This window comes from Martes martes (assembly GCF_963455335.1).
Source record: "Martes martes genome assembly, chromosome: 6".
Classification (NCBI taxonomy): domain Eukaryota; kingdom Metazoa; phylum Chordata; class Mammalia; order Carnivora; family Mustelidae; genus Martes; species Martes martes.
The window spans coordinates 88,340,484-88,365,625 of NC_137893.1; the positions used below are offsets into that span (position 1 = coordinate 88,340,484).

Consider the following 25,142-nt stretch of genomic DNA (forward strand, 5'->3'; position numbering starts at 1 on the left):
CTCAGGACTTGCCCTGGGGGCTCAGCCCTGTACTGCGGAAAGCCCAGAACACCCGGGGGCGTTCTGGCTGGCAGCCCGCCTCCACCACCCGGAGCATCCGGTGAGTGAGTGACTCTGCAGATGACTCTGGCCCTCATCTTCCAGCCGCTGCTGCTGATACCCCATGGGGCATGGTTCTTGAAGAGCTGTGACCGAGCTGTAATTTGTGTGCGAAGTAAGTGTCACTGAAGCTACCAGGGGCTGGGTGTTTTTCAGGTAGCGATAGATAAGCAAACATTCTCAAAACTGTTTTGCATCCTCTTCTCTCAGCTTTTACTCCAATTGGATACTCATCCTTGTCACTCCAGGGAGAGGTGGTCACCAATGACCTACTTTCCTTACTCAATTTGCCAACAGATTCATGCCAGTTCAACCAGTGAGTTCTTTCCCTGAACCCTCCAGGTTTCGACAACCCACAATCCTCTGATTTCACTCCAAACTCACCGACCGCTCATGTCCTTTGCTTGCACCTCCTCCTGTTTAACAAATCTCTTTCTGCTTGGGGCTCCCAGGCTTGTTGTCAGTTCTACTCTCTCCTCCCCACGTTGCCATCCAGGTGAGCTCTCTCACCCCGACATTACAAACCATTGGTAGGCTGATAGCTTCCAAATCCCAACCTGCTGGCTGGACCTCTCTCCAGAACTCCAGGTTACGAACCTAGCTGCCTACCGGATATCTATACTCAAGACTGCAGACGCACCAAAGTCAAAGCCAAAGCCAAAGCCAAATTCCTGATTTCCTTAGATGCCTCTCTCGAGCCTTTTCCACCTCTGTAACAGCATGACCATGTACCCGGCTGCTTAGGCCTAAAATGAGGAGTCGTTCTTCAATCTTTTCTTGCTCCTAGATCTCATTTCAATCTACCAGTAGGCCATTTCATTAGCTTCACCTCCAAACCATATTCTGAGTCCAACCACTTCTTCTTCTTCTTTTTTTTTAAGATTTTATTTGTCAGAGAGAGAGAGGGAGAGAGAGCAAGCGAACACAGGCAGAATGGCAGGCAGAGGCAGAGGGAGAAGCAGGCTCCCTGCCGAGCAAGGAGCCCGATGCGGGACTCGATCCCAGGCCGCTGGGATCATGACCTGAGCTGAAGGCAGCCGCCCAACCAACTGAGCCACCCAGGCATCCCTGAGTCCAACCACTTCTCATCATACCTGCATCTCTAGTCTAGGCCATGTCCTCACACCGGGTCCCCTGCAACAGGTCCTAACTGGTGTTTCTGCCCCCTTTCACAGTGCCTACCTAGCAGCCAGAATAGTGTGTCGTAAAAATCTGATCATTCTCCTGCTCCAAACCTTCCTATGGCTTCCCATTCACACTCAGAATTAAAACCACGCTCCTTCCCACAGCCATGATGCGTGACACGATCAAGCCCATGCCTACTTGGTCTTCATGCTCCTCAGCCCTTGTCCCCAGACACACCAAGCTCATGGGGCCTTACCATTGATCGCTCCTGCTGCCCGGACCGCTCTGCACCTATGGCTTCACGTGACTGCCTTCTTGACACCATTCCCACCTCAGAGAGCTATTTCCCAAGCCCACCTCAAGTTAGCCACTCAAGTCATTCTGACACTATCCTTTTATTTGGTTCATCATGCTTAACTGAATCTTATTCTCCCATCCCACCCCCCACTTATCTGTTTTCTCCCCCAAGTCCAAGATCCTTGAGGAGGGGACTTTATCATACACACGGAATTCCTGGTGTCCACAACAGTGCTTGGCACATACAAGGAACTCAAATACTTATTGAGTCACTGAGCAAAGGGCTCAGCACACAGTGCTGAATGAATGGGAGCTCTTACTCCTAAATTTTATAGAGCAGCTCCCTTGATTCAAGAGTGGCTGGGTTCACAAGTAGCTGTGGATGTGACATGGCAATGGGATTTTAGACCTGGAAGAGGCCTTGAAGATGCTGTGGCCCGGGGATTTCCAAACTTTTCCCCACCACCTCACACCTGAAGACAGGTGCCTGGCAGCTGTGGCGGCAGCTCTGCACCCACAGCACCTTAACGGATGGGTGCGAAGGGGGTGTCATCCCTGTCTTTTCGTGCTTATCGAGATTTAAGCAATACCGAGGAGTGACTGCAGCATGGCACCCGTGCTCACGTTAAAGAACAATATGAACGTGGGGTGCCTGGGTGGCTCAGTCGGTGAAGCATCTGCCTTCGCTCAGGTCATGATCCCAGAGTCCTGGGATCCTGCCCCATATGGGGCTCCCTGCTCAGCGGGGAGCCTGTTTCTCCCTCTCCTTCCTGCTTGTGCTCTTTCTCTCTCAAATAAATAAATAAAATCTTAAAAAACAAAAACAAAAACAAAAACTATGAATGAAATAACTCGATTTAACCTCTGGTCAAGGAAACTACAATTCAGTTGGCTACTTCCGTGTGGGTCAGTTGCCCATGACCTGCCCTTAAATACTGCTGAGCTGTTGAGGTATAAATACATCATCTGAAAGAGGATTAGGAACCATACAGGGAAATGATAGGTGGAAGCGAGTAACAATAGCAACGATTTAAGGAGGGCAAGGTTAGGAATTGAGCGGGGATTTGCAGAGAACTCTGGGGATCCCACGAAGTCAGCCGTAAGCCTGGCTCTAGGAATAACGTCTGGGAGCTACAAGCCGGAATCTGCAGAGCCCTGGATGGGCCTGGCCTGAAGCCCCACTGTAAATCGTCTCCATGCCAGTTGTCTTGTGACCCAGTGAGAGGCCCCTGCTGAAGCCTCAACTCTCCTGTCGCCCCCCTCGGACACTTAGGACCAGTGTTGGCCCTGAGACCACAGGGATTACACTGTATACCATGCTTCCCTGCCTTTATTCATACACATTTACACCTTTTATTCTTCAGATATTTCCTCCCTAATCAATCTTTTTTTTTTTTTTTTTAAAGTCAGCTCCACCCACGCTCAGCCTGGAGCTCAATGTGAGGCTTGAACCCACAACCCTGAGATCAAGACCTGAGCTGAGATCAAGAGCCGGACATTTGGGGCACCTGGGTGGCTCAGAGGGTTAAGCCTCTGCTTTCGGCTCAGGTCAGGGTCCCGGGTCCTGGCCCCACATCCAGCTCCCTGCTCAGTGGGGAGCCTGCTTCTCCCTCCCTCTCTGCCTACTTGTGATCCGTCAAATAAATAAAATATTAAAAAAATAAAAAGAGTTGGACATTTAACCGACTGAGGCACCCAGGTGCTCCCTATCTCTTTACTTCCAAGCTTTAGGGAAATGAGTACGTTTTGGTCACATACAGGGGGAAATGAATTTGGATTTTAGGTTTGAATATTCTGTATTTAATACATGGACATCCAAGTACTTCCTAGCCTTTCTAGACTGTCCCTGCCTTTACCTGGAACTCACACTGATCAGTTGCACTTTTGGTCTGTTTCATCTGTGTGCACTGGAAGGGTGACTGAGTGGGCTAGTCATAACTTGGTTTTCCCTCCTGTAAAATGGAGGTAATTATTGTAACTCCTTTATTGGGTTGTTATGAAGATTAAGTAAGATAGCATCTGTAATGACTACGTAAAATGCTTGGCATAATGGGTGGTGGTGATTATAATAAGCATGTTACGTGTTTTCTCATCTAAATTAACCCTCGCATCAACTTCGGCAAATAAATAAGACTTTGTAGCCACTCTAAGTGTTGTCCTCTTGGAGATATGAGGTCCTTTCCAGCTGGGTCTTAAACAGTCCCTACAGCACGCAAACACCTGGATCTTCACCGGATTGGTACTGCTGTCCTGTAAACTGCTACTCTGTAGTGGATGTCTATTATGCCCCGGGACAACGCGAAGTGCTTCTCAGCAATCTAATTTAACACTCCTAACCTTAATAAGTAGGTATTGTTTCCTACATTTTCCTAATGAGTAAACTGAGGCTCTGACAGGGTTAAGTACTCCACCCAATTTAAAGCAGTTAGGGGGTTGAACTCTTACCTCAGGTCTGACTCCAAAGTCTGCGTTTTCTCCACTCTGCTACTCACTCAAGTTGTGGTAATACTATGTACTATAATGTAGGAAAGGATCAATGGTAGCTTTAACAAGTAGAAATGCTTTAGGAAATTAGACTACTGGCTGAAAATAGTTGCCGTATGTATTTCCTGTGGCATGTTCAAGCAGCCAAAGGAACCTGTCAGTGATTTGCTTTGAAAGCATCAAAACCAGGCCCTGAATGAGTCTGATCTGTGGAGGTCTGTCAATAATTTTAAACAGATGATAACATTATTTTATTTAATATAAAAAGAAAATATATCTCAGATCAGAGAGAGCAACAATGAACCCAGGATTACACCTCAGTAAATTAAAAAAAAAACCTCACTTCCTACCTGCCTTGTGGTTCATTCCATCAGGTCCTTTTCTCTCATGACCTCCCGTTCCCAAACAGACAAAATATGGTAGTTGGGTATTAATTCTGATTTTTGGAATAGGCACTTTTAATTGGAGACCCAATTTAAAAAGTCCTGTCAGGATGAAGAAATTACCTTGTTTATATCAGGAAGTAGGCTTCAAATACACCAAATACTTTTGTCAAAGAAATACCACTAAGTTTTTATTATGTATTTATTTGTATATTCACCTTAAAACAAGATTTTAGTATGTAATTTGAAGTGCTAAGCTAAGTAATCTGGCTTATAGACTGATTTAGTCGGAAACCAGCTCTAAGGAGATGCATACCTTTGAAAGAGCTCACAAGGACTGTCACTGGAGGAGAGTTTGCATAAATCACCTTAGGATACAGTGATTAATACTGTCGGTAAAAAAAAAGGCTTAAATGATCCATTTTTAAGAATTTCTTTTAAAGTAAAAAGAGGTCACAGACTGCGGCTTTGCTAGATACAGTTCTGTTACATCACTCTTGTTTTATTGACTAGTTCTTGATGTCGAGGCTTAGACCTGGGATAAGCGTGCCTTACGCACTCGTGAATGACGCCGTTGACCACTGAGCAGGAAACTGAGTGAGGTCACAGGCATAAGGCTGTAACTCTCTTCATGTTAATGACAGCACTGGAAGTCTGACGCCTAAGCAGTGTGCATTCAAAGCACGGATACCTGAGAGTGGGCCGGGGAAAAGGGACCCGGGATGCCAGCTTAAGGGGAGAAAAACTGAGAAGTCATAACGACCCCAAAGATGGGAAGGAAACCACAAAAAGACACGGATCAGATTGTGCTGTAGAAAGGAAACGAATCGCTCCCTTGGGGTTCCTATACCAGAAGTTCCAGCACATGGTAGCTTTGCCTCTTTCAGGCTTTTAACTCCGATTTAATTTCATGGAAAAGTAGATCTCTCCAAAGAGAAAGAACGCCATTTACCAAAAGAAAGAGGTCTTGTCAACATGGGGTTTAATAAGGAAAAATATTTATCTGTGCCCTGTACAGTTTTCAAAAGCCATTATTTCCATTTACTGTTTGGTATTTTCTACAGTGCTGGTTACAGAGCTAACAGAAGCCTCCTGAGTGAATGAATCACAGGATGAAAAAGGTGATACAGTGATTTCTCGAGAGCTCAGATTCCGTAACAGTGAGCCTTCCAAGCGGCCTGGTGAGGGTCTGGGCCACAAGAGGAGTTCAGTGCGTGAGACGCTGCCCACTACATTCATGTTCAAGAACATCACGCCTTAAATGAGGTAAAATTTGGAGGTTATCATCCCCAAACTAGCATTTGCCAGCTAGCACTGAGGTAAATGGGAAGAACTTTAACTGTTCGGTGTTAAACTAACCAAGTTAACCGAAGGTTCCTTCTGGGTGGCTCAAAAGGGAAAATGTGCGTAAGGAATATTTCAAAGACTGACTTTCAGATGAAATGATACAGATTAAAATCAGCGCGATCTAATCACTGAACAGTAACAGAGTAACAAAATACAAACTCGATTCTCTTGGCACACAGCAGTCGAAGTGGTTTGCTCATATTTGTTAAAATCAGAACTGAAAGGATGAGTGTACAGAAGAACAGGTCAAGTGGTTTTTCACTCTAGTCCAGTGTGTCACTGAAGTTCGGCCCCTTGCTGTGAGCTGATCAGGGCATGTGTGGTCACGTGGGCTCCACGGAGCGGTCAGGTAGACTCACAGTTGAGCCTCTCTATCTCAACATACATTTATGACCTCCTCTTGGGTCAAAGGCCAGCACCAGCAGACTCGCTGAGACTTTAGGACTTGCCTTCTTTTTCTTCTGGTACTGTTTCCCAGACTGGCTCCTTGATGTGTTCTGGTAACTGTTCTAATTTGGTCTAAAAAGAGAAAAACAGAACATACTGTGGACTTCACTGAACTCTTTGGCCACAGGTGGGATTTATTCATTTTGTTCCCTCAAGTCCTCTTGTTTTCTTTTTCCCTCTCACTCCCCCTTATCTCTGTGTAGGGCTCTCCAACAAGGAGAAGGAACCTGGACGGTGTACAAAACACTCAACACAGATCACTCGGTGATCTCCAGGGACTGCCAATGAATGTGGCCCCTCTGTCCACTACTGCTAAGGGGGAGGGAGACCAGGGACAGCTTGGGGAGGACGTGGGCTGTCGGCGCTGCGCAGGGAGGCAAGGACCCCCACCGCGGTGGCAACTCAGCCCCCAGTCCGCCTCAGGCACTCCCCACCACTCCGCGGGCTGGGACAGGGCTGTGAAGTATCAAAACAATAATACACACCTCTCACCAACGGAGCCAGAAATTCAAGTCATACCTTTGTCACTTCCATGGCAACTCCTTCAGGTAAGTTACGCTGAATATATTCCAAGTAGACATCTGCTGTACTTCCAGTCAGATGTTCTAACTAAAATTTCAAACATGAAATTGGTTCATGATCTGCTGTTAAAGCAGAAATTTTAAGGTTTTTTTTGTTTTTTTTTTAAAGTAAAAGCAGTATAGCCTTTTCTTTCGCTATGAAATCTTACATGGAATTCCAACTTTGTTTTTTTTAAGACAGAGAGAAAGTGTGAGCACCGGTGAAGGTGGGAGGGGCAGAAGGAGAGGGAAAGAGATAATCCCCAGCAGGCTCTACGGGCAGCACACAGCCCAGCTTGGGCTTGATCTCATGATCCTGAGACCACGGCATGAGCTGAAATCAAGAGTCAGACACTTTACTGACTGAGCCACCCAGGTGCCTCCAGAATTCCAGCTTAAAAGGAATAAAGTATTGGGGTGTCTGGGTGGCTCAGCTGGCTAAGCAACTGCTCTTGGCTCAGGTCATGATTTCGGGTTCCTGGGACTGACCCCACATTGGGCTCCCCGCTCAGGAAGGGAGTCTGCTTGTCCCCCTGCAGCCCCTCCTCCCTCTGCTCACATACAGATTCTTGCTGATAAATAGATAAAATCTTTAAAAATAAATAAATAAATAAACAGAAATAACTACAGATCTTCTGGTTGATTGGAAGGGGCGAGCACAGAGCACAGGATACCTTAAAACCAGGTCTCTACGGAACCCAGCCGGCAAGTGCGATTTACCTGCATTTGTTTTCATGACATTTACTAATCACTTACTATGTAACGGGAGCATTCTAAGTGCTTTCGATAAATACCTCATTTAATCCTCACACTAAACTTATGAGATGCATACCAGAATTGCTCATTCCACAGATGCGGGAACTGAGTGCAGACCACACTGCTGGGACGTGCCAGTACTTGGACCTGACTCCAGAACCCTTGCCTCCTTAACCACAAGACCACGCTGACCCGATTGAATGCACAAACAAGTAACTGACGAATGAAAAACCTTCCTGTTTCCCGTTGGGGACATGAAAAACCCACTAGTGTGTGAGAAGAATCACTAGAACTATGTAGAAACTTAACTAGAATTTATGAAATATAAGCCAAATCCTTCCAAGGTTTCATACTGTATGAAAATTAGCATAATCTTCATTGCTGAGTTGAAGTATGAACTGCTCCGAAGGATGGCTGTGAGTCTCATTTCCTATAATTTACCTTTCCTCCAGCCAAAAGTCACCGGCTGACAGAAAGTCCACCCAGTCAACGTCAAAGGACAGTTACAGGGTGCTAGTGTGAAACCCCAGGCATTTAAAAAATGCTTCAATGTCTGAAATTAACTCACCTCTAAACATCTGTAAAGTGTTCTCATTTCATACTGAACTCTGTGCTTCTTGAAAATATGCACTGATTTGAGAAGAGTAAATCGCTCTATTTTCCTTGGAGGTTCATGTCTGAAAAATCAATGGGCAAAACAACATACTAAGCTAAGTGATGTTAAAACCTGAGTCACCGATAGCAAAGCATGATTCCACAATTTCGTAGGCGGGGCTCATAATTATAGGCATTAGCTACCACTTAGACTTGCAGCTGTCAAGACTATCACGCGTTAACAACTACTGTCATAAAGCTCAGGCCAAAGTAAACACAGCAGACGGCAAGGGGAACAAATATCCCACAGACCCAGAACTGAGCCTTGGCATGCAAGGGTACAGTGCATGCCTCCGGCTCTTACCCGCCGCCCCCACCTTAGTCTGGTTTTGGCCAAATGTATGAACTGTGAAGAGTGGAACCAGTGCGTTGCTGTTGTGTGTTGTTTAAGGGAAATCTCCAAATCTACCAATAATCACGAAACTAAAAAGTCTTTTATGGGAAAGGTGTGGGTTCCTTCTGTTTTCTTATAAAGCAAGCCTGGCAAAGCCCTAAATGGGTCTTGTTCAGCACCAGAAGGAGCAGGTGACAAAAGAGGTGCAGCAGTGCCCCCCCTTATCCATGGTTTTGCTTCCAGCAGTTTCAGCCGCCTGTGGTCAACCACAGTCCCAAAGCAGGTAAGTCCTTCTGAAAGAGTCAGAAGGTTAAGAGCAGCCTAACGTGACATCACAGTGCCTACAGTACTCAGCTCACTTCGTCTACATTGCCTGGGCAACTCATCATCTCACATCATCCCAAGGCTGAGTATAGCACAAGAAGTTATTTTGAGAGAGGGAGAGAGAGACAGCACATTCACGTAACTTTTATTATAGTATATTGTTGCAACTGTTCTATTTCATGACTGGGTATTGTTGTTAATCTCTTACTGTGCCTAATTTGTAAATCACTTCAGCACAGGCATATAGGTGTAGGAGAAAAAAAGACATGCAGGATTCAGTGCCCTTCACAGGTCTAGGCACCGGCCAGGGGTGCTGAGTGCCCTCCATGGACAAGGGGGAGACTACTATAGTTATACTTGACCCAGCAGTGATTTCAAGGTCATCTGAAGCTTGCCCTGCTCCTGCGTGAAATGACTAGGTGAGTGATGTTTCCAAAGGCAGTTTTGAAACAATAGCTATTAGCAAAGACCATCAGGGTCTAAAAAGATTAATTTTTCACCTAATTCACCTCCCTGCCCCACGGAGTCTCTAGACATTAGGGCTTCGTGGGTCTCCTTATGTCTGTGCAATTGCTAAAGAAAGGATTTCCTTTATTTTCCTTGTTCACTCATTCTAGTTTTTAAAAACTCTAGTAGACTGGAATCCTGATTAGGATAATACAACAAACCTAAACTCTACCCACTATGAGTTTCTATGCTACCTTAAGGCCTCAGACCTAGGTGGAATCAGCACCATTTTTCAGGTTGATCAAGTTATAGCAGCTAATAGGTCAGATTAGGAAAGATCATACTTACACTTTTTTTTTTTTTAGAAGATTTTATTTATTTATTTGAGACAGAGGGAGAGAGAGATCATGAGCAGGGGGGAGGGGTAGAGGGAGAAGCAGACCCCCCCCCCCCACTGCGGAACTCAATCCCAGGATCCTGGGATCGTGACCCCAGCCGAAGGCAGACACTTAACTGACTGAGCCACCCAGGTGCCCCATACTTACACTTTAATAGAGATACCAAGTTCTTTCGCAGCAAGCACTGCAAAATATTCGTAACTGTCCAATACAGCCTTATCATGGCCTTTTACTAAAACTGACAGGCGCTTATATAATGTATCTGGTTCATCAGAGATGGTTATCTACAATTTTAAAATCAAAAACAAAAGTTTCAGTTATGGTTCCTCTAGTATTTATAATTGGAAAATTTCATGTATTATCCTCAATTGAACAATTTCAGAGTTTACTAAAAAACGGGGCGAAAAATGCTGAGTAACAGCTTAATACTATTAGCTTAACTACCCAGCTACTTTCATATTCAGATCTCCACAATGACTCTCACAATCCGTTAAAGTTTAAATCAAAAGGACTTTCAAGCAACCTACAAAGTCACTAATGGAACCTTCTAACTTCATAGTTATTGATATTTGATCCTGATATTGATATTTGATCCCAAATACATAATGGGAAAAGATTTTGGGGTCTGTTGACAAAGTAGCCTGGTGAGAAGGTCAGAAGACATGGACTGGGAATTAAACTGCCACTTCCAGCTGAGTAACAACAGGCAAGTCCCAGGATTTCACTGCACGACAGTTTGCTCATATATAAAATAGGATCATCCTTATGCTAGAGTTCACAGCCTTTCTGTGGCCAACAAATAAGAAAACACAGATGAAGTGCTTAGAAATTACAAAATGTTACACAAAGGCAAGCTACTGCTATTCATATTTTTACTAGTTTTTTTTCTTTTCGATTTTGTTAGAGCGAGAGTGCACAAAGCAGGGGACAGTGGCAGGCAGAGGGAAAAGCAGGCTTCCTGCTAAGCAAGGAGCCCAGTGCAGGACTCGATCCCAGGACCCCGGGATCATGACCTGAGCTGAAGGCAGACACTTAACTAGAATAAGCCACCCAGGCGTTCCTTATTAGGTTTTATTCATGTATGGTTTGCCTGCCCTAAAAGAAAAATTACTCATTTCTAATTAAAATGTTATGGCACTGACTGTACATTTAACTTCTCCCTCTTCCACTCTAATACTTAAAGATCTTAGGAATAATGGGTCTGACATTTCTGACTTTCTTCCAAGAGATGAATTACATTCACCTTCATTCGTCCATTAGACCAGTAATTTATCTTACTAATCCAATGATTCAAGGTTAAATTACTTCACTCCTGAAAGGAGATCTACTTATTAACCAGGAAGCTACCTAGACATGTACTCTCAATTACCCCAAATACAGTTACTGGAAGAAGAGAATACGCTGATATTCTGTATCATAACTCGGGGGACTGGGGAAAGGAAGTAGAGCTCCAAGATGTGTTTTGACTGGTCCCTGTAGGGCTTTATAGTCCGAATCTGTTGTGATAGGAAAAATCAAGAGATTTTGAATAAAAATTTGGATTTCACGTTAGCTCGGAAAACTTAAGACATCATTAGTCTAACTTCCCACACGGCAACATGTGGCTGGAGTAAATGGCAGCTGTCTCACCTACAAAGGGCATAGCCTGTCACTATGCCCACGCTACTACCTCTCCTTACAGGCTTGCCCATGCGAACACCTGGCGTGGAGACCCAGGGTTCGTATGTACTCTCATGGAAAGAGATCCAGTATCTATTAAACAAATCAAAAGAGCAGTACATGATATATTCCAGTTCGGTGAGCACATGCATAGAGAGGATGGTTACACACAAATGTCTAGGAGTCATACTGAACGGTTAATAAGGGATTATTTTTGAGGGGTGGAACTGAAAAGATCCAGAATTTGTAAGGATTGTTTAAACCACAATTTACACAAAAACTGGGTTGATAAATTATGGTTCTTATTTAAAGGAAACAAGGTTACACAGCTACTTCTAGATTTTCTTTGCCAGTGGTAATGCTCTTCCTTGCTGTGAATAATAAAGGACTGTCCAGGCCCAGCCTCAATGCCTTAAAGTGGAAACGAAGACTTGAAGCCTTCAAGAAAAACATTTTCTATAACATAATATGAAGTATTCTGCATCATTAATTATGACTACTCGTCACACTGTGCTGAGCTAAAGCAAGTCTGCTTCTTCTCACAGTAATCAGTTATTTGGGGTAAATAACCAATTCCCTGATCCTCTGAAAGACGGTAGGAGTATGCAGGGACATTAGAGTACTTCACTCAGGCACACCGTGCCCCTGCCAATATTCCAGAACAAAACATTTTTGTCCATAAGGTGTTTGGGAAACAGCCTCAAATGAAATGTAGAGGAAAATCTATTGCTAATACAGCTCTTTATCAAGAAATAGGAAGTACATGAGTGCTGTGAACTGTGTAAACCTGGCAATTCACAGACCTGTACCCCTGGGGGTAATAATACATTATATGTTTATAAAAAAATTTAAAAATTAAAAAGAAAAAAAGAAATAGGAAGTACATACCTTAGGCTTGGTCAAATCCTTGGGAATATCAACATGTAGGTTTGAAAACTGTACCCATTTCATACTGGTATTGCTATGTGTGGAAACAAAGGAAAAACCTAAGTGATATAGCACAAAAGCCCATTTCCTTATTCAATTTAGCACATCTAATTACATACTTACAGGAGAAAGCCACCATTTCTGGCTGTACTGCTCTTAGAAGGGTTTACAGAAAAATTCCTTGAACCCTAAAAAAAGGGGGGGCATGTTTTAGAATTAAAGTCAATCCTTAAACATTCAGTTTACACTAAAAAAAAAAATCAAAAGATGTACAATGCTTCAAATTAAGGACTATCTCATTATTTCAGATGAAGATACTAGGGTAACTAAAATGCCTGATTAGATTTCATTTAAAAACAAGAGGACAATGAAAGAGTTGATAATCAAAACAAATTCTCAAAATACTACAACATCTGTATTTCTTAAAGCTTCAGAGTAAGAACTTTTTAAAAAAGCACGTTGCGGGGTGCCTGGGTGGCTCAGTGGGTTAGGCCTCTGCCTTCCGCTCAGGTCATGATCCCAGACTCCTGGGATTGAGCCCCACATTGGGATCTCTGCTCAGCAGGGAGCCTGCTTCCCCCTCGCTCTCTGTGTGCTGCCCTGCCTACTTGTGATCCCTCTCTCTGTCAAAAAATATATATATATATTAAAAAAAAATAAAAATAAAAAAGCACTTTGCACAGACACACACAAGCAATTCTCACATTGAAAGAACATCTATGATTTAAGTATGTGGACATCAAGGAAAAAGTGACTTCATTTTCCCATTTTTTTAATAGATTAAATGTACTACAATATAATACTTACCTTGCCTATTTCTGAGCAAGTCTCTTTTTAATTTATTTATAAGAGTTGAAATAGAATTCTAAAGTACCCTTTTTGCGAAGCTTTCATACATCTTTTCTACTGTAAGTTTCTTGGCATGGCTGGGAGATTTATAAATAAACTGAAATAAGTGAAACACACATCATCTTCTATCACTGCTGTACCTCATACTCCCAACAATCCAGCCTTTCCACATCCTTTATTGTCAGCTCCCCCTGGTGGACAAAACTTCTAGCTGCACGACACCTATGCTACTGTATCTAATAATGTAATTCGCCATCTGTTTCCCACTTGAGCTTTCCTGAGATTTAAAAATGTAACCTGGGAGGGGTGCTGGGTGGCATAGTCAGTGAAGTGTCCGACTCTTGGTTTTGGCTCAGGTTGTGATTTCAGGGTTGTAAAATCCCAGCCTTCTGTGGGCCTGTGTATTCAGCAGGAAGTCAGCTTAAAACACTCTCCCTCTGCCCTCCACCCCATGCTTGCTCGATCTCTTTCTCGAAAATAAATAAATAAAATAAAATAAAAAAGATTTTATTTATTTATTTGAGAGAGAGAAAGCAAGACAGATCAGAGGGAGAGGGAGAAGCAGACTCCCCACTGAGCAGGGAGCCCAATGCGGGGCTCAATTCCAGGACCTTGAGATCATGATCCGAGCCCAAGGCAGACGCTTTACCAACTGAACCACCCAGGCACCCCAATAAATAATCTTTTTTTTTTTTTAATGTATTTGACAGACAGAGATCACAAGTAGGCAGAGAGGCAGGCAGAGAGAGAGAGGAGGAAGGAGGCTCTCTGCCGAGCAGAGAGCCCAGCGCGGGACTTGATCCCAGGACCCTGAGATCATGACCTGAGCTGAAGGCAGAGGCTCAACCCACTGAGCAGCCCCCAATAAATAATCTTAAAAAAAAAAAAAAAAAAAGTAACCTGAAAAAGTACAGTATAGTTAGATCCTCAAAAATACTCAGAAAATGAAAATAACACTTTAGTACAATAAAACTTAAAACAACTCAGGGTCACCTAAGTATGTTTTAAAAGCCTTAGCTTATTGTCCTATCCCCTCCACCGCCATACCCAAGATTGGATGCAAACCAAAACTTTCATATTCTCCCTTGGATGAAGGGAGAAAAACAAAAAGAAAGGATATTAGGCAATACAACACAAAGTAGTAGGAGGTGAGTGTTGTTTGCCCACACACGATCACAGTTCTTCTGCCTCCCTCCCTGCATGTACGCCAGAGATCCCACAATCCGTGTGCAAAAGCACCACAGGTCTGGGCATCTGGGTGGCTCAGGCAGTTAAACATCTAACTCTTGATTTTGTCCCCCCCTAAAAAGGGGGGGCACAGATCTAAGCAAAAGGACACTTGCCAGTCATATTCTCCAAGTATAAACCTCTGCTTTTAGAAGTTGGAGCCTAGGGACACCTGGGTGGCACAGTGGGTTAAGCGTCTGTTTTCAGCTCAGGTCATGATCTCAGGGTCCTGGGATCAAGCCCCACGCTGCTCAGCAGGCAGCCTGCTGCTCCCCCTGCTTGTACTTGCTCTCTGACAAATAAATAAATAAAATCCTTTTACAAAAGTGCTGTTATAACCACAAATCAATTTTTAAAAAAATATTTATTTATCTGGGGGGAGGGGCAGAAGGAAAGGGAGAGAGAATTTCAAGCTGACTCTGTACTGAGTGTGGAGCCTGACATGGGGCTCGATCTAACAAACCTGAGATCCTGACCTGAGCAGAAACCAAGAGTTGGATGCTTAACAGACTGTACCACCCGGGTGTCCCCAACAGGAAAAGATGGTAACTGAATCTTCTACAAGAAACTGATTACCTCTTGCAACTCAGCCAATGAAAAACCATCACTCTGGACCCTTGTTTTCCACTGGACTTTCACAACCCCTCCCAACTTCTTCCTTTTTCTCCATAAAATATTTCTCTTCTTTGTTTCTGGGACTTATCCATGGTTTTGCAATAACTTGCATGTCCCAAACTGCAATTCTCTGTCATTCCCAAATAAACCAATTTTTACTGGTAAAATAACTTTCATTTTAAGGTTAACATTATTTGGTGATCAGAAGTGGAATCCAGAAATATTCAACAACTTCGAGGCTGGTGAGCGAACAGGTGCCAAGGCACACAGAGCCAATGAAGCTCACTGTTCTCTTACCAACCCTGGAGTTGGAGGCTAAGTTTTTCCTGGACGTAGAGCTCTACTCTCTACGTTCTGAGTGCTGCAGAATCTGTTTTAAGGCTCTGTCCTTTCAGAGAGTGCTGGTCTGACCTTTGGACTGACTTCTCTTTGGAACCAGATGGTTCCTGTTGGAACTGTGCCTGCTTGGAATGGAAGTGTGTTAGTTTTGGTCCACCTCCTTTCCAGAACTGGGCTATTCCTACTGGTTCCGTGCTGGCATTTGGTTCGATTCCTTTGGAACCTGGATGTTCCTGTTGAAACTGTGCTATTGAGGAATTTTTCTTTTTTTACTCTAGAGAAAAACCTCTAAGAAACAGGATCCCCGTCATTAAAACACTTTGAGGGCAGCTCCCCTTCTGAAACACTGGTGGTTTCATGTTTAAAAGCTGTGATTCTTCCTCATGACCACCTCTAACTGTAGTTAGTGACTTAATCAAAAGAAATTTAGAATTTCAATGGCCATTATGGGGAAGTTCTGATTTCCTCCCAACTAAACCAGGCAGCCAAGTCAAAACTGTCAAAACTGAATGGGATGCCTATTTTGATTGGTATCTTAGAGCTTCCAAACATTATCAAGGAATCTAAAATTGCCTCTCTGCAAAATACAATTTCTAGACTAACTGCAGCAAAGATAAAAAAGGCTCCTGAGGTCTGAGGGAAGCCCTCCCCGCCCAATTCCCAGGAGTGTGGCAGCCACTTTATGCTCAGGCCCCCCCGGTGGTGTCATCACCCTCCTTCCCCTTGTGGCGCCTCTAGCTCCTCCACACCCTCAACCTCCCTGTTCTAATTCTCTCACCAAACTTTCTTTTCCATCCAAGCCTCAGCCTGCTCCGTCCTCTACTGAACCTATCAAAACCTGCCCCTTTAAAGTTAAATCTTTTTACTTTAAAAAAAAAAATTTTTTTTTTTTGAGAGAGAACATGCATGTGCCCAAGTGAGGGAAGGGGCAGAGGGAGAGAATCTCAAGCAGACTTCCCCATGTGGGGCTTGATCTCACAACCCCGAGATCACGACCCGAGCCGAAATCAAGTTGGACATTTAACTGCCTGAGCCACCTAGGTGCCCCTAAAGTTAAAATCTTCTGAGGATCCAAATAAAACCCAAATTTCTTATGTTCTCTAGAATGATGCTGAATTGAGAGCCATAGTTGAAGTTTCTTGTTGTGACTGAGAACCCCCACAGGTTTGCAGGAAGCATTTCACATAGTTATTACAACTTACCAACCTGGTTTCTCAGATTTTTTTAGAAATTAGTCCATATGTATGTTGATGAGGGCTAAGCCAAATACTGGCTGTAGCTAGCCCGATGGGAATATCTCGAAAGGAGTTTAGAGAAACAGACCCCTAACTTTTGCTAAGATGCTAGAACATTTGCTGGAAATCTCCACCAAGCAATTACAGTAGCTTTTCCTAAGCCTGTTGATTGGAACAAAGTTCAGTCTTGCATACAAAAGCCTGATGAACCTGTTCATGACTACTGTAATTGATTTCAGATTGTTTTCAAAGAAAATTCTGGTCTTCTTTTTCATGTTGAATTCATCAGAGTAGCATTTAGCTATGTTTCTTAATGGGCTGAACTGGGCTAACTCTTTTAGGTAAAAAAAACCAAGATGGAGTGGGAAACTGCGTCCACTCCTGATTTAGTTAATTTGGCAAACCAGCTTGCTAGTACCCTAGGGCAGTCACCTAAAAGACCACTAAAATTCTTAACTTTCTTTCCATCTTCTTCTTCTTCTTCTTTTCTTTTTTTTTTAAAGTAGGCTCCATGTCCAGCATGGAGCCCAATGCAGGGCCTGAACTCATGACCCCAAGATCAAGATCTGAGCTGAGATCAAGAGCTGGACAGTTACCCGACTGAGCCACTCAGGCATCCCTAAATTCTTAATTTTCAACTCTAACAAATGAAGGCCCTTAAACAAACCGAAAACTTTCTAGTTTCTGCTATTATTGCAAAGAGCCAGAACACTGAAAAAAGGTTACCATCATAACTGCTCCAGGTGTCTTCAGCCCTCTCTAGCCAGCCTTTCCAATGGCTGCAAGGAACTATAGGGGCTCTTCCCCAAAATCCCTCTCGACTGGCTCAGAGAAACCACTGTTCAGTTCAGGAATAAAATCTTTGTCCTTACTGACACCAGAACTGCACTCTTGGTGCTCAGTCCCAGTACTGCAAAGCAGTTCCTCCCTGCCTTAGAGTTCTAAAATGGTTCAAACAACTCTCTAATGAACTTCACCAGTTTCCTGTCTCTGAACCAGTTCCCGTTGGTCTAGGTCCATTGGGAGATACAAACCCTTTTCTCCTTAGTTTCTCTGCTCCTAGTCATTTACTGGGCTAAGACTTTTTAAAAAAATTTATTTACTCATTTTAGAGAGAGAAAGATACAGAGACACAGCATGAGCAGGGGGAGAGGCAGAGGGAGGGAGAAGCAGATGCCCTGCTGAGCCAGAAGCCCGACCCGGGACTTGATCAAAGGACCTAGAGATCATGAGCTGAGCTGAAGGCAGATGATTAGCCATCTGAGCCACCAGGTGCTCCTGGCGCAGGACTTTTTTTTTTCTTTTTTAAAGATTTTATTTATTTATTTAACAGACAGAGACCACAAGCAGGCAGAGAGGCAGGCAGAGAGAGGAAGGTAAGCAGGCTCCCCGCTGAGCAGAGAGCCCGATGAAGGGCTCGTTCCCAGGACCCTGGGATCACGACCTGTGCCAAAGGCAGAGGCTTTAACCCACTGAGCCACCCAGGCGCCCTGGGCCAGGACTTTTTAAAATAAATGTATCATGCTGGAATTCCTTTCTCCCAAAAGAGGGAAATAATTCTAGAATTTGACAGTAGTAATGAAAATGGCCAACAAGGTGGATTAAATGACCTTTTGACATCTTTTATTTGCTCCACGTCTGTTAGCACTGTGGTTGCATCTGGTGACACTGTTTGTCCCTACTGGCACAAATCCTCTTTCTGGACAAAATCCTCAACTGATAGGTAGAATCTACAGAGAACTTCCCATAAAGATTCAAACAGATCCCTCAACCCTCTCCAGAATTGATGAATACCTTATAAATAAAGAAGCCCTGGAAGGCATCAAGGCTGTAACAGCAGATTACAAAGCTCAGGGCCTTATTATCCCCTGCACTAGTCCTAGTTACTACCCCTTTTGACCTGTGAGAAAACCCAGTGGCCAAGGATGGAGGTTTGTCTAGGGCCTCTGAACAATACACTGTTATCCCTTGGCACCCTGTTGTTCCTAACCCCCACATGCTGCTGACAACCATTCCCAATGAAAGCAAATTTTTCACTGTAACTGAAAGGCAGAGTGTATTTTTTAGTATTCCAGTTGGTAAGGATAGCCAGTATCTTTTTGCTTCCACTTGGGAAGGTTGGAAAGACACCTGGACAGTAAGGCCTCAGAGTTGCAGAAAGAGTCCTTACTTTTCACCAACCTTAAAAAGGGATTTGGATGACTAAGCTTTCTGTAGGCTCTACCTTGTTATGTAGGTGATTTGCCTTTCTTTCTTTTTTTTTTTTTAAAGATTTTATTTATTTATTTGACAGAGAGAGATCACAAGTAGGCAGAGAGGCAGGCAGAGAGAGAGGAGGAAGCAGGCTCCCTGCCAAGCAGAGAGCCCAATGCAGGGCTCGATCCCAGGACCCTGGGATCATGACCTGAGCCGAAGGCAGAGGCTTTAACCCACTGAGCCACCCTGGCGCCCCGGTGATTTGCCTTTCTGCTGCCCTTCTCAAATCTCTTGTCAGTAAGATAGCATCTACCTACTAAAGCTTTCAGCCTTGGCCTTAAAAGGAACATAAAGCCTACAAAGGGAAAAACTGCAATTTGCTCAAACTCAGGTTCAATACTTAGAGCACCTGATCTCAGATCAAGAACTACATTTGGATCCAGGGAGGACTCATACCATCCTGAACTTCCCCAAACCTAAAAAGAAGTGCCAATTATGAGGTTTTCTTGGACTGGCTGGTTGCTGTTGAAATTGGATTTGGAAACTTCTTTTATGGCTCACTCTCTATATGTGTTACTAAAAAAACAAAAAAACAACAAAAAAAAACCCCCAAACTCAATCCTATCATTTGGAAAAATCAAGAAGACAAAACTTTTGGGACTTTAATAAAGCCCTCTGCCCTCAGACATCCTAATTACCAACTTCCCTTTACTCTTTGTATGTGGAGGGGAAAGGAACACCCTTGAGAGTACTCATCCCAAAACAAAGGGACCATGATGGACCCATTGGGTATTGTACCCAATGACCAGACCCTGTAGCAGGATATTCCTCTAACTTCTGAGCCATTCCCGCCACTGCACTTAATTAAGGCCACTGAATAAAAAAAATCAAGGGATTCCCCTTTAACTATCCTTGAATTGTGGCTAAGGGTAAAGCTGCAAATTTATACCAACAGTCACTATGTCTTTGGTGTAGTTCATAATTTTGGAATGTTAGGAAGCAGTCAAGAAGTTTCCTGGGACACCTGAGGGGCTCAGATGGTTAAGCATCTGCCTTTGGCTCAGGTCATGATCTTCATGTCCTGAGATCAAGCCCCACGTCAGGCTCCTAGCTCAGTGGGGAGTCTGCTTCTCCCTCTCAGTCTTTCCCGCTTGTGCTCTATCTCTCTCTCAAATGAATAAATAAGAAAATCTTAAAAAAAAAAGTTTCCTAATCTCCAATTTATCCCCATGATAAATTAACAACATTTCCTATTTCAATTTATTCAATACCATACTTTGGCTGGCTGCTGTTACTAAGGTTCCCAGGCATTCCAGACTCAACTCCCTGGGAACCAAACGAAACCACCTCGCTACTACTTTCAACAAAAATACTGCTCTCAAAGAAATCAACAGCCAAACCTCTGTCATGGTCCAAAGGGATGTTCCCCAAAATGATAATCTGGAAAAATTAACCAGAGATACCCAACAATTGGTCCCAGAGAGGGAAAAACAATATTGGAAAGAGAGTAATTATTGGCTTGATAAAAAGAGAACTGTGGTTTGGACCAAATAAAAATCTGACCTTACCAGAAATTTTAACATACCCACTACTAACCACTGCACATGCATTAAACCATTGGTCTACTGACAAAATGACAGCATCACTAACTAATATTTACGGGGGATTTTTTTTTTTTTTTTAAGAGAGAGAGAGCATGGGGAAAGGAGAATGGGGAAAGTCAAAGGTAGAGGGAGAGACAGTCTTTTTTTTTTTTTAAGATTTAATTTATTTATTTGACAGACAAATCACAAGTAGGCAGAGAGGCAGGCAGAGAGAGAGGAGGAAGCAGGCTCCCTGCTGAGCAGAGAGCCCGATGTGGGGCTTGATCCCAAGACCCTGGGATCATGACCTGAGCTGAAGGCAGAGGCTTTAACCCACTGAGCCACCCAGGCGCTATGGGGGAAATATTAATAAGGGCGCAAAAAATATCTACCTCACTCATCCCAGCTGTCCAAAGTGCAATGGAAAGAAATCTGTTCGCAAGAATTTCACACTAGTCCCCCACCTCATGGATATAAATATGTTTTAGTCATGGTTTGTATGTTTCTCACTGAACTAAAGCTTTTCCTTATAGACAGGCTACTGCTTCTTCTGTGGCTAAAATTCCTTTAGAAAGGATTATTCCTACTGGGGAACCCCTCTTGAACTTCAGAGTGATTGGGGAACCCATGTTACCAGTCAGATGCTTTTAACAAGTCTGTGCTGTTTGGCTGGTTTTATAACACTTTCATTGTATATATACCATCTTCAGTGTTCAGGGTTAGTTAAACTCACTAATGGTACTATTAAGACTTAACTGGCAAAATTTGTAGAGACTCTCCCAATACCTTGGCCGAGAGACTGTCGTTGGTCCTTCTGAATCTCAGATCCACCCACTCTAGAACTTAGACTCTCACTCTCTGAGCTAGTCATAGGATGCCCAATGCACCTGGTCCCTGCCTCCTTGACCCACAACTAATAAAAGGATATATACTTCATATTATAAAGGCCTAATTACTTCTATTATAAACAACCATACTTTGGTCGAGCAATCTCTTCACAGTGCACTCCTGGGAGACAGACCTTAATCATCACACCTTGCAACCTGGAGATTTCATCTATTGGAAAAGATATGTCCAGAAAGACTCCCTTTAACCTTGCTGAAAGGGACATCATCAGCTACTGCTAACCAACCCTTGTGCTGCCGAACTCCAAGGGACAGACTGCTGGGTTCACATGACATCAAACACTGACTGGACCTGCCCACCATCTGATGAACTAAAAGTAAAGATTTCCCAAAACTGAAGTAGAAAAATTTGAAGAAACAGCTTTTTAAAGATGTCCAGGCCAGGCCTGTATACCTTTTCCATTTACTTCTACTATCTCTTTTGTGGAAAGAAAATGCCCTTGTCTGCATTTTGCAAACCCTCGTGAAAGGGGGAAACCTCTTCCTTTGATTATGGCCTTTTGAAAACAGCCGCATCATGATCCTGTGTCAAAAAAACCTTCCACATGTTTTTTCTGAAGGGTGAGACAGTTCAGCATTCACAAGTCTCTTTGTTCATCTGGACTCTTAACTGACTCTGGCATCTTATCCAAATTCATGATCTCTGAATTTGCAACCTTATGTGCTGTATTATTGGATGACATTTGGTTCCAAACAGTTTTTTTGGGATAACAATACTGCTTTCATTTATCTTTGAAGTTTTACTATTTTTGCAAAAAGTTCATTAGCTATTAGCATCATGTTTATGACTACACTCTATCTTCCCAAATGCACTCAGTTAATTCTTTCAGAGTGTTCTTGCAGCCTTCACTATTTTGTCTTCATGGCTACATTAAGCAGGGACTTCAGGAGGCATACACGGCCCCAGGTTTGCCTTTGTAGGGGTAACTTTCCTCCCCTAAGTTGGAATAAGTGCCAATAAATAGTTCAGTTGGCTACCTTCAGACTTAGGGTAGAACCATCATACAATCTGAAATTGTTGCAACAGTTCTTCTGTTTTGGGTAATTATTTAAGTGTTGTACTTAGCCTGTCCAACTTTTGTAAAAACGATGTAACCAATAAGGAGATGATCTCCAATGCTCATAAGCTTGATAATGTCTTGACAGATGGAAATACCTGAGCATTCTCCCTGCCACCCCTCCTTGTTACTTGAATGAGACCTCAGTAGGTTTCCAATCTATAGCTTCCCTCAGACACAAGATATGGCAACCAGGAAAAGTCCTTCCTGGCACTGAGGCACACAACCACTAAACATGGAAACCTGACTCCCCAATCAGCAAAGCGTTTGGAGAAAGACCTTAATCAAAAGGAGGTGTAAAAATGAAGGGAAACCTCACTCAAGTAGAGCTGGCGGCTAAAAGGGGGACCCACACTACTTAAAATCAATTACAGGAAGAACTGCCAATTACAGGCCTCAAGAGAAGAATCAACACAAAAGAAAGATTACAGGCCCCAACAGAAGAAGATGTACACTGAATCTTCTACAAGAAACTGACCACCCTGCAATTCAGCCAAGGAGAAACCATCTTCACCCTGAACCCTTGCTTTTCTCCAATGGACTTCCATTCAAAACAGTCCCTCCTAACTACTTCCTTCTTTGTAAAATAACGTGCTTCTCCTTTATCTGCGGACTTACCTATAGTTTTGCCATAGCTTGCATGTCCCAAATTGCAATTCTTTTAATTCCTGAATAAACTCATTTTTGCTAGTAAAGTAATTTTTATTTTTAAAGTTAACAAGAGACTTACAAAAACAGAAAACACAGCCACTCTTGAACTCTGAAAAGCTTACTTATCGCTCCATAAAAAAGTTAATAAACATAAGCTAATTTTATTTTTAAATGAATAAGCATTTTTAAGACTCTCAGTCTGATTTTCTAATAAGCTGCGTAACCATAGCTAAAACCCACAAAAACAAAAGCTCTCTGGAGTCCTCAACCACTTTTAAAATGTTAAAGGGGTAGTGAGACTAAATATTTTGAGAATCACTGCTTAAGTTTTTGCTTTGTCTCCAAAGAACGGCGAAGACTTTCTTGAAGTCCTAAGACTTCAGCGACTCTCATCTAATCTCACAACCTCCAGATAACAGAAAAGCATCATAATTTGGTTCCATGAGAGGTCTAAGACCTTGCACCAGTTCAGCCCCTAATTTTACCGAGGCAATCATTCTCTGAGCTTCAGTTTATTTTGTAAACCTGAAAGCAGGGGTTTTAAACATATGCTGTTCAATATTCTTTCCAGCTCTGACATACTGCGATTCTTGTTCCGTCTTTGTCCTGAATCTTATTTTTTATCCCGTGAGAGAATACGAAATAAAAGCAGCCCCTTTCTCGCCACCTTCCGGCAAAGCCCCAGGATGCGGAATAAATATCGGAGAAAATTCCAGATGACCACAACGACATCTGGCAATCAGATTTTGTGGATACTAACATGTTAGCTGGCTTAGCACCCCCAGCCCGCCAAGTACCTGCCAGAGACGCCGGCACATGGAGCCGAGCGCTCCCCGCGCCGCCATCTTGCCTCCAAGGCCTCCCAGAACTGTTTCCGGGGTCACGGCGGCGCCCTCAGGCCATAGAGTTCCGCTAAAGGAGAGAGTGTAGCCTTGCGTTCCGGCACAGAAACAACCATAGAGACTTTATTCCACGCTTTTTGAGGGTGGGACTGAGAATACAGCTGGTTTCCCTAGGGTTGGCCGACTAGCCGGTGCTCCGTATTGATAACATTGCACCAGCCCATGTCTAGATTATTACCAAGTTCCTTAAATGTTTCCTCTTCGAATCCTGTTTGCCTTATGTAGTTCCTGTTTTGTTAGAGGCAACATAATACATGCTTTGAAAAATATATGTTAATATATTAGCAGCAGTTATTTCTGGGTAATGGATTATCAATGGTTGATTTATTTTCCTATATCTGTGTTTTTAAATTTTTAACAAAATTTGTATTTCATTAAAAGTACCAGGGGTCCCTGGCTGGCTTGGTCAGTGGAGCGTGTGACTCTTGATCTCAGGGTTGTGAGTTTGAGACCCATGTTGGGTGTAGAGATTACTTAAAAATAAAATCTTAAAAAAGAAAAAGAAAGAAAGAAAAAGTACTTTCAATAGCCTTGCTATGTTCTGTAATCCTATATTCCTTCCTCACACCATTTCACATTTTTGTGCCCCACCCCCTGCCATCCTGCACAACACTGTCCTACAGATCTTCCGAAGTCTTCATTTCCTTGTTACTTTAGTATTTCAGAATTTACAATTGCTGCCATTACCCAGTACCACAAGCCAAAAAGTTTTATAACTAAAAAATAGTTATTAATGTCCACCATAATTTAGCTCTAACCCTTTTGAACTGGGGTTTGTTGTAATAGAAGTCTCTTACATTTGTGTCATTCTCTAAGCTTTATTTTCCCCAGGTGTTTTCACATATGCAATTCAGCATAATGGAAAACTCTAGACTTATAATTGGGAGATCTGGGTTTACCACTTAGCTGAATGACTGTGGGCAAGTTACTTGCCCACTCTGAGCCTCAAGTTTCTCATATATCAACTATAGATGATAATAATCGTTCACATTTCAAATAGTTGCTATGCAGGATAAATGAAATGCTGATGTGTGAAGGTTTGGTATAATGCCCAGCACATAATGATGCAAGGTAAATATCATCCACTATTTGTAACACAAAGTTTCTTCAGGGGCACCTGGTAGGTGCTGTCGGTTGAGCATCTAACTGTTGGTCTCTGCCTGGGTTGGGATCTAGGATTCATGGGGTTGAGCCCTGCATTGGACTCTGTACGTGGCCAGGAGTTGGCTGGAGATTCTCTCCCTCTATCGCACCCCCCAACCCCAATCAATCAATCAATCAATCTTTCTATCTTTCTATCAATCAATCAACTTCTACCTCACCTGCCTTGCAAGATTGTTG

At 43.1% G+C, this 25,142-nt stretch overlaps 1 protein-coding gene across 3 annotated transcripts; it reads right to left on the reverse strand.

Annotated features, from left to right (window-relative positions):
- Positions 1-4,214: 4,214 nt before the first annotated feature.
- MRPS10 (mitochondrial ribosomal protein S10) lies at positions 4,215-23,763 on the reverse strand. Of its 3 annotated transcripts, XM_080805719.1 has the most exons (7): positions 23,697-23,763; positions 12,365-12,429; positions 12,203-12,275; positions 9,803-9,939; positions 8,067-8,175; positions 6,702-6,791; positions 4,215-6,254 (listed from the first exon to the last, which is right to left on the reverse strand). In XM_080805719.1, the coding sequence occupies exons 1-7, from the start codon at positions 23,742-23,744 to the stop codon at positions 6,174-6,176; spliced, it is 603 nt and encodes a 200-aa protein (XP_080661845.1). In that variant the 5' UTR covers positions 23,745-23,763; the 3' UTR covers positions 4,215-6,173. The 3 variants fall into 3 exon arrangements, with proteins under 3 accessions (XP_080661845.1, XP_080661847.1, XP_080661846.1); XM_080805721.1 differs by lacking the exon at positions 12,365-12,429; XM_080805720.1 differs by lacking the exon at positions 6,702-6,791 and having other exon boundaries at positions 4,557-6,254; positions 23,697-23,755.
- Between the last annotated feature and the right edge of the window lie 1,379 nt (positions 23,764-25,142).

Excerpts from the sequence above, each read along its gene's own strand:
- MRPS10 (XM_080805719.1), bottom strand. The coding sequence starts at position 23,744 with ATGGCGGCGCGGGGAGCGCTCGGCTCCATGTGCCGGCGTCTCTGGCAG. Across the intron at positions 12,430-23,696 it reads TGTGCCGGCGTCTCTGGCAG|GGTTCAAGGAATTTTTCTGT; the intron begins GTACTTGGCGGG and ends CCCTTTTTTTAG. Across the intron at positions 6,255-6,701 it reads TTGCCATGGAAGTGACAAAG|ACCAAATTAGAACAGTTACC; the intron begins GTATGACTTGAA and ends TTCTCTTTTTAG.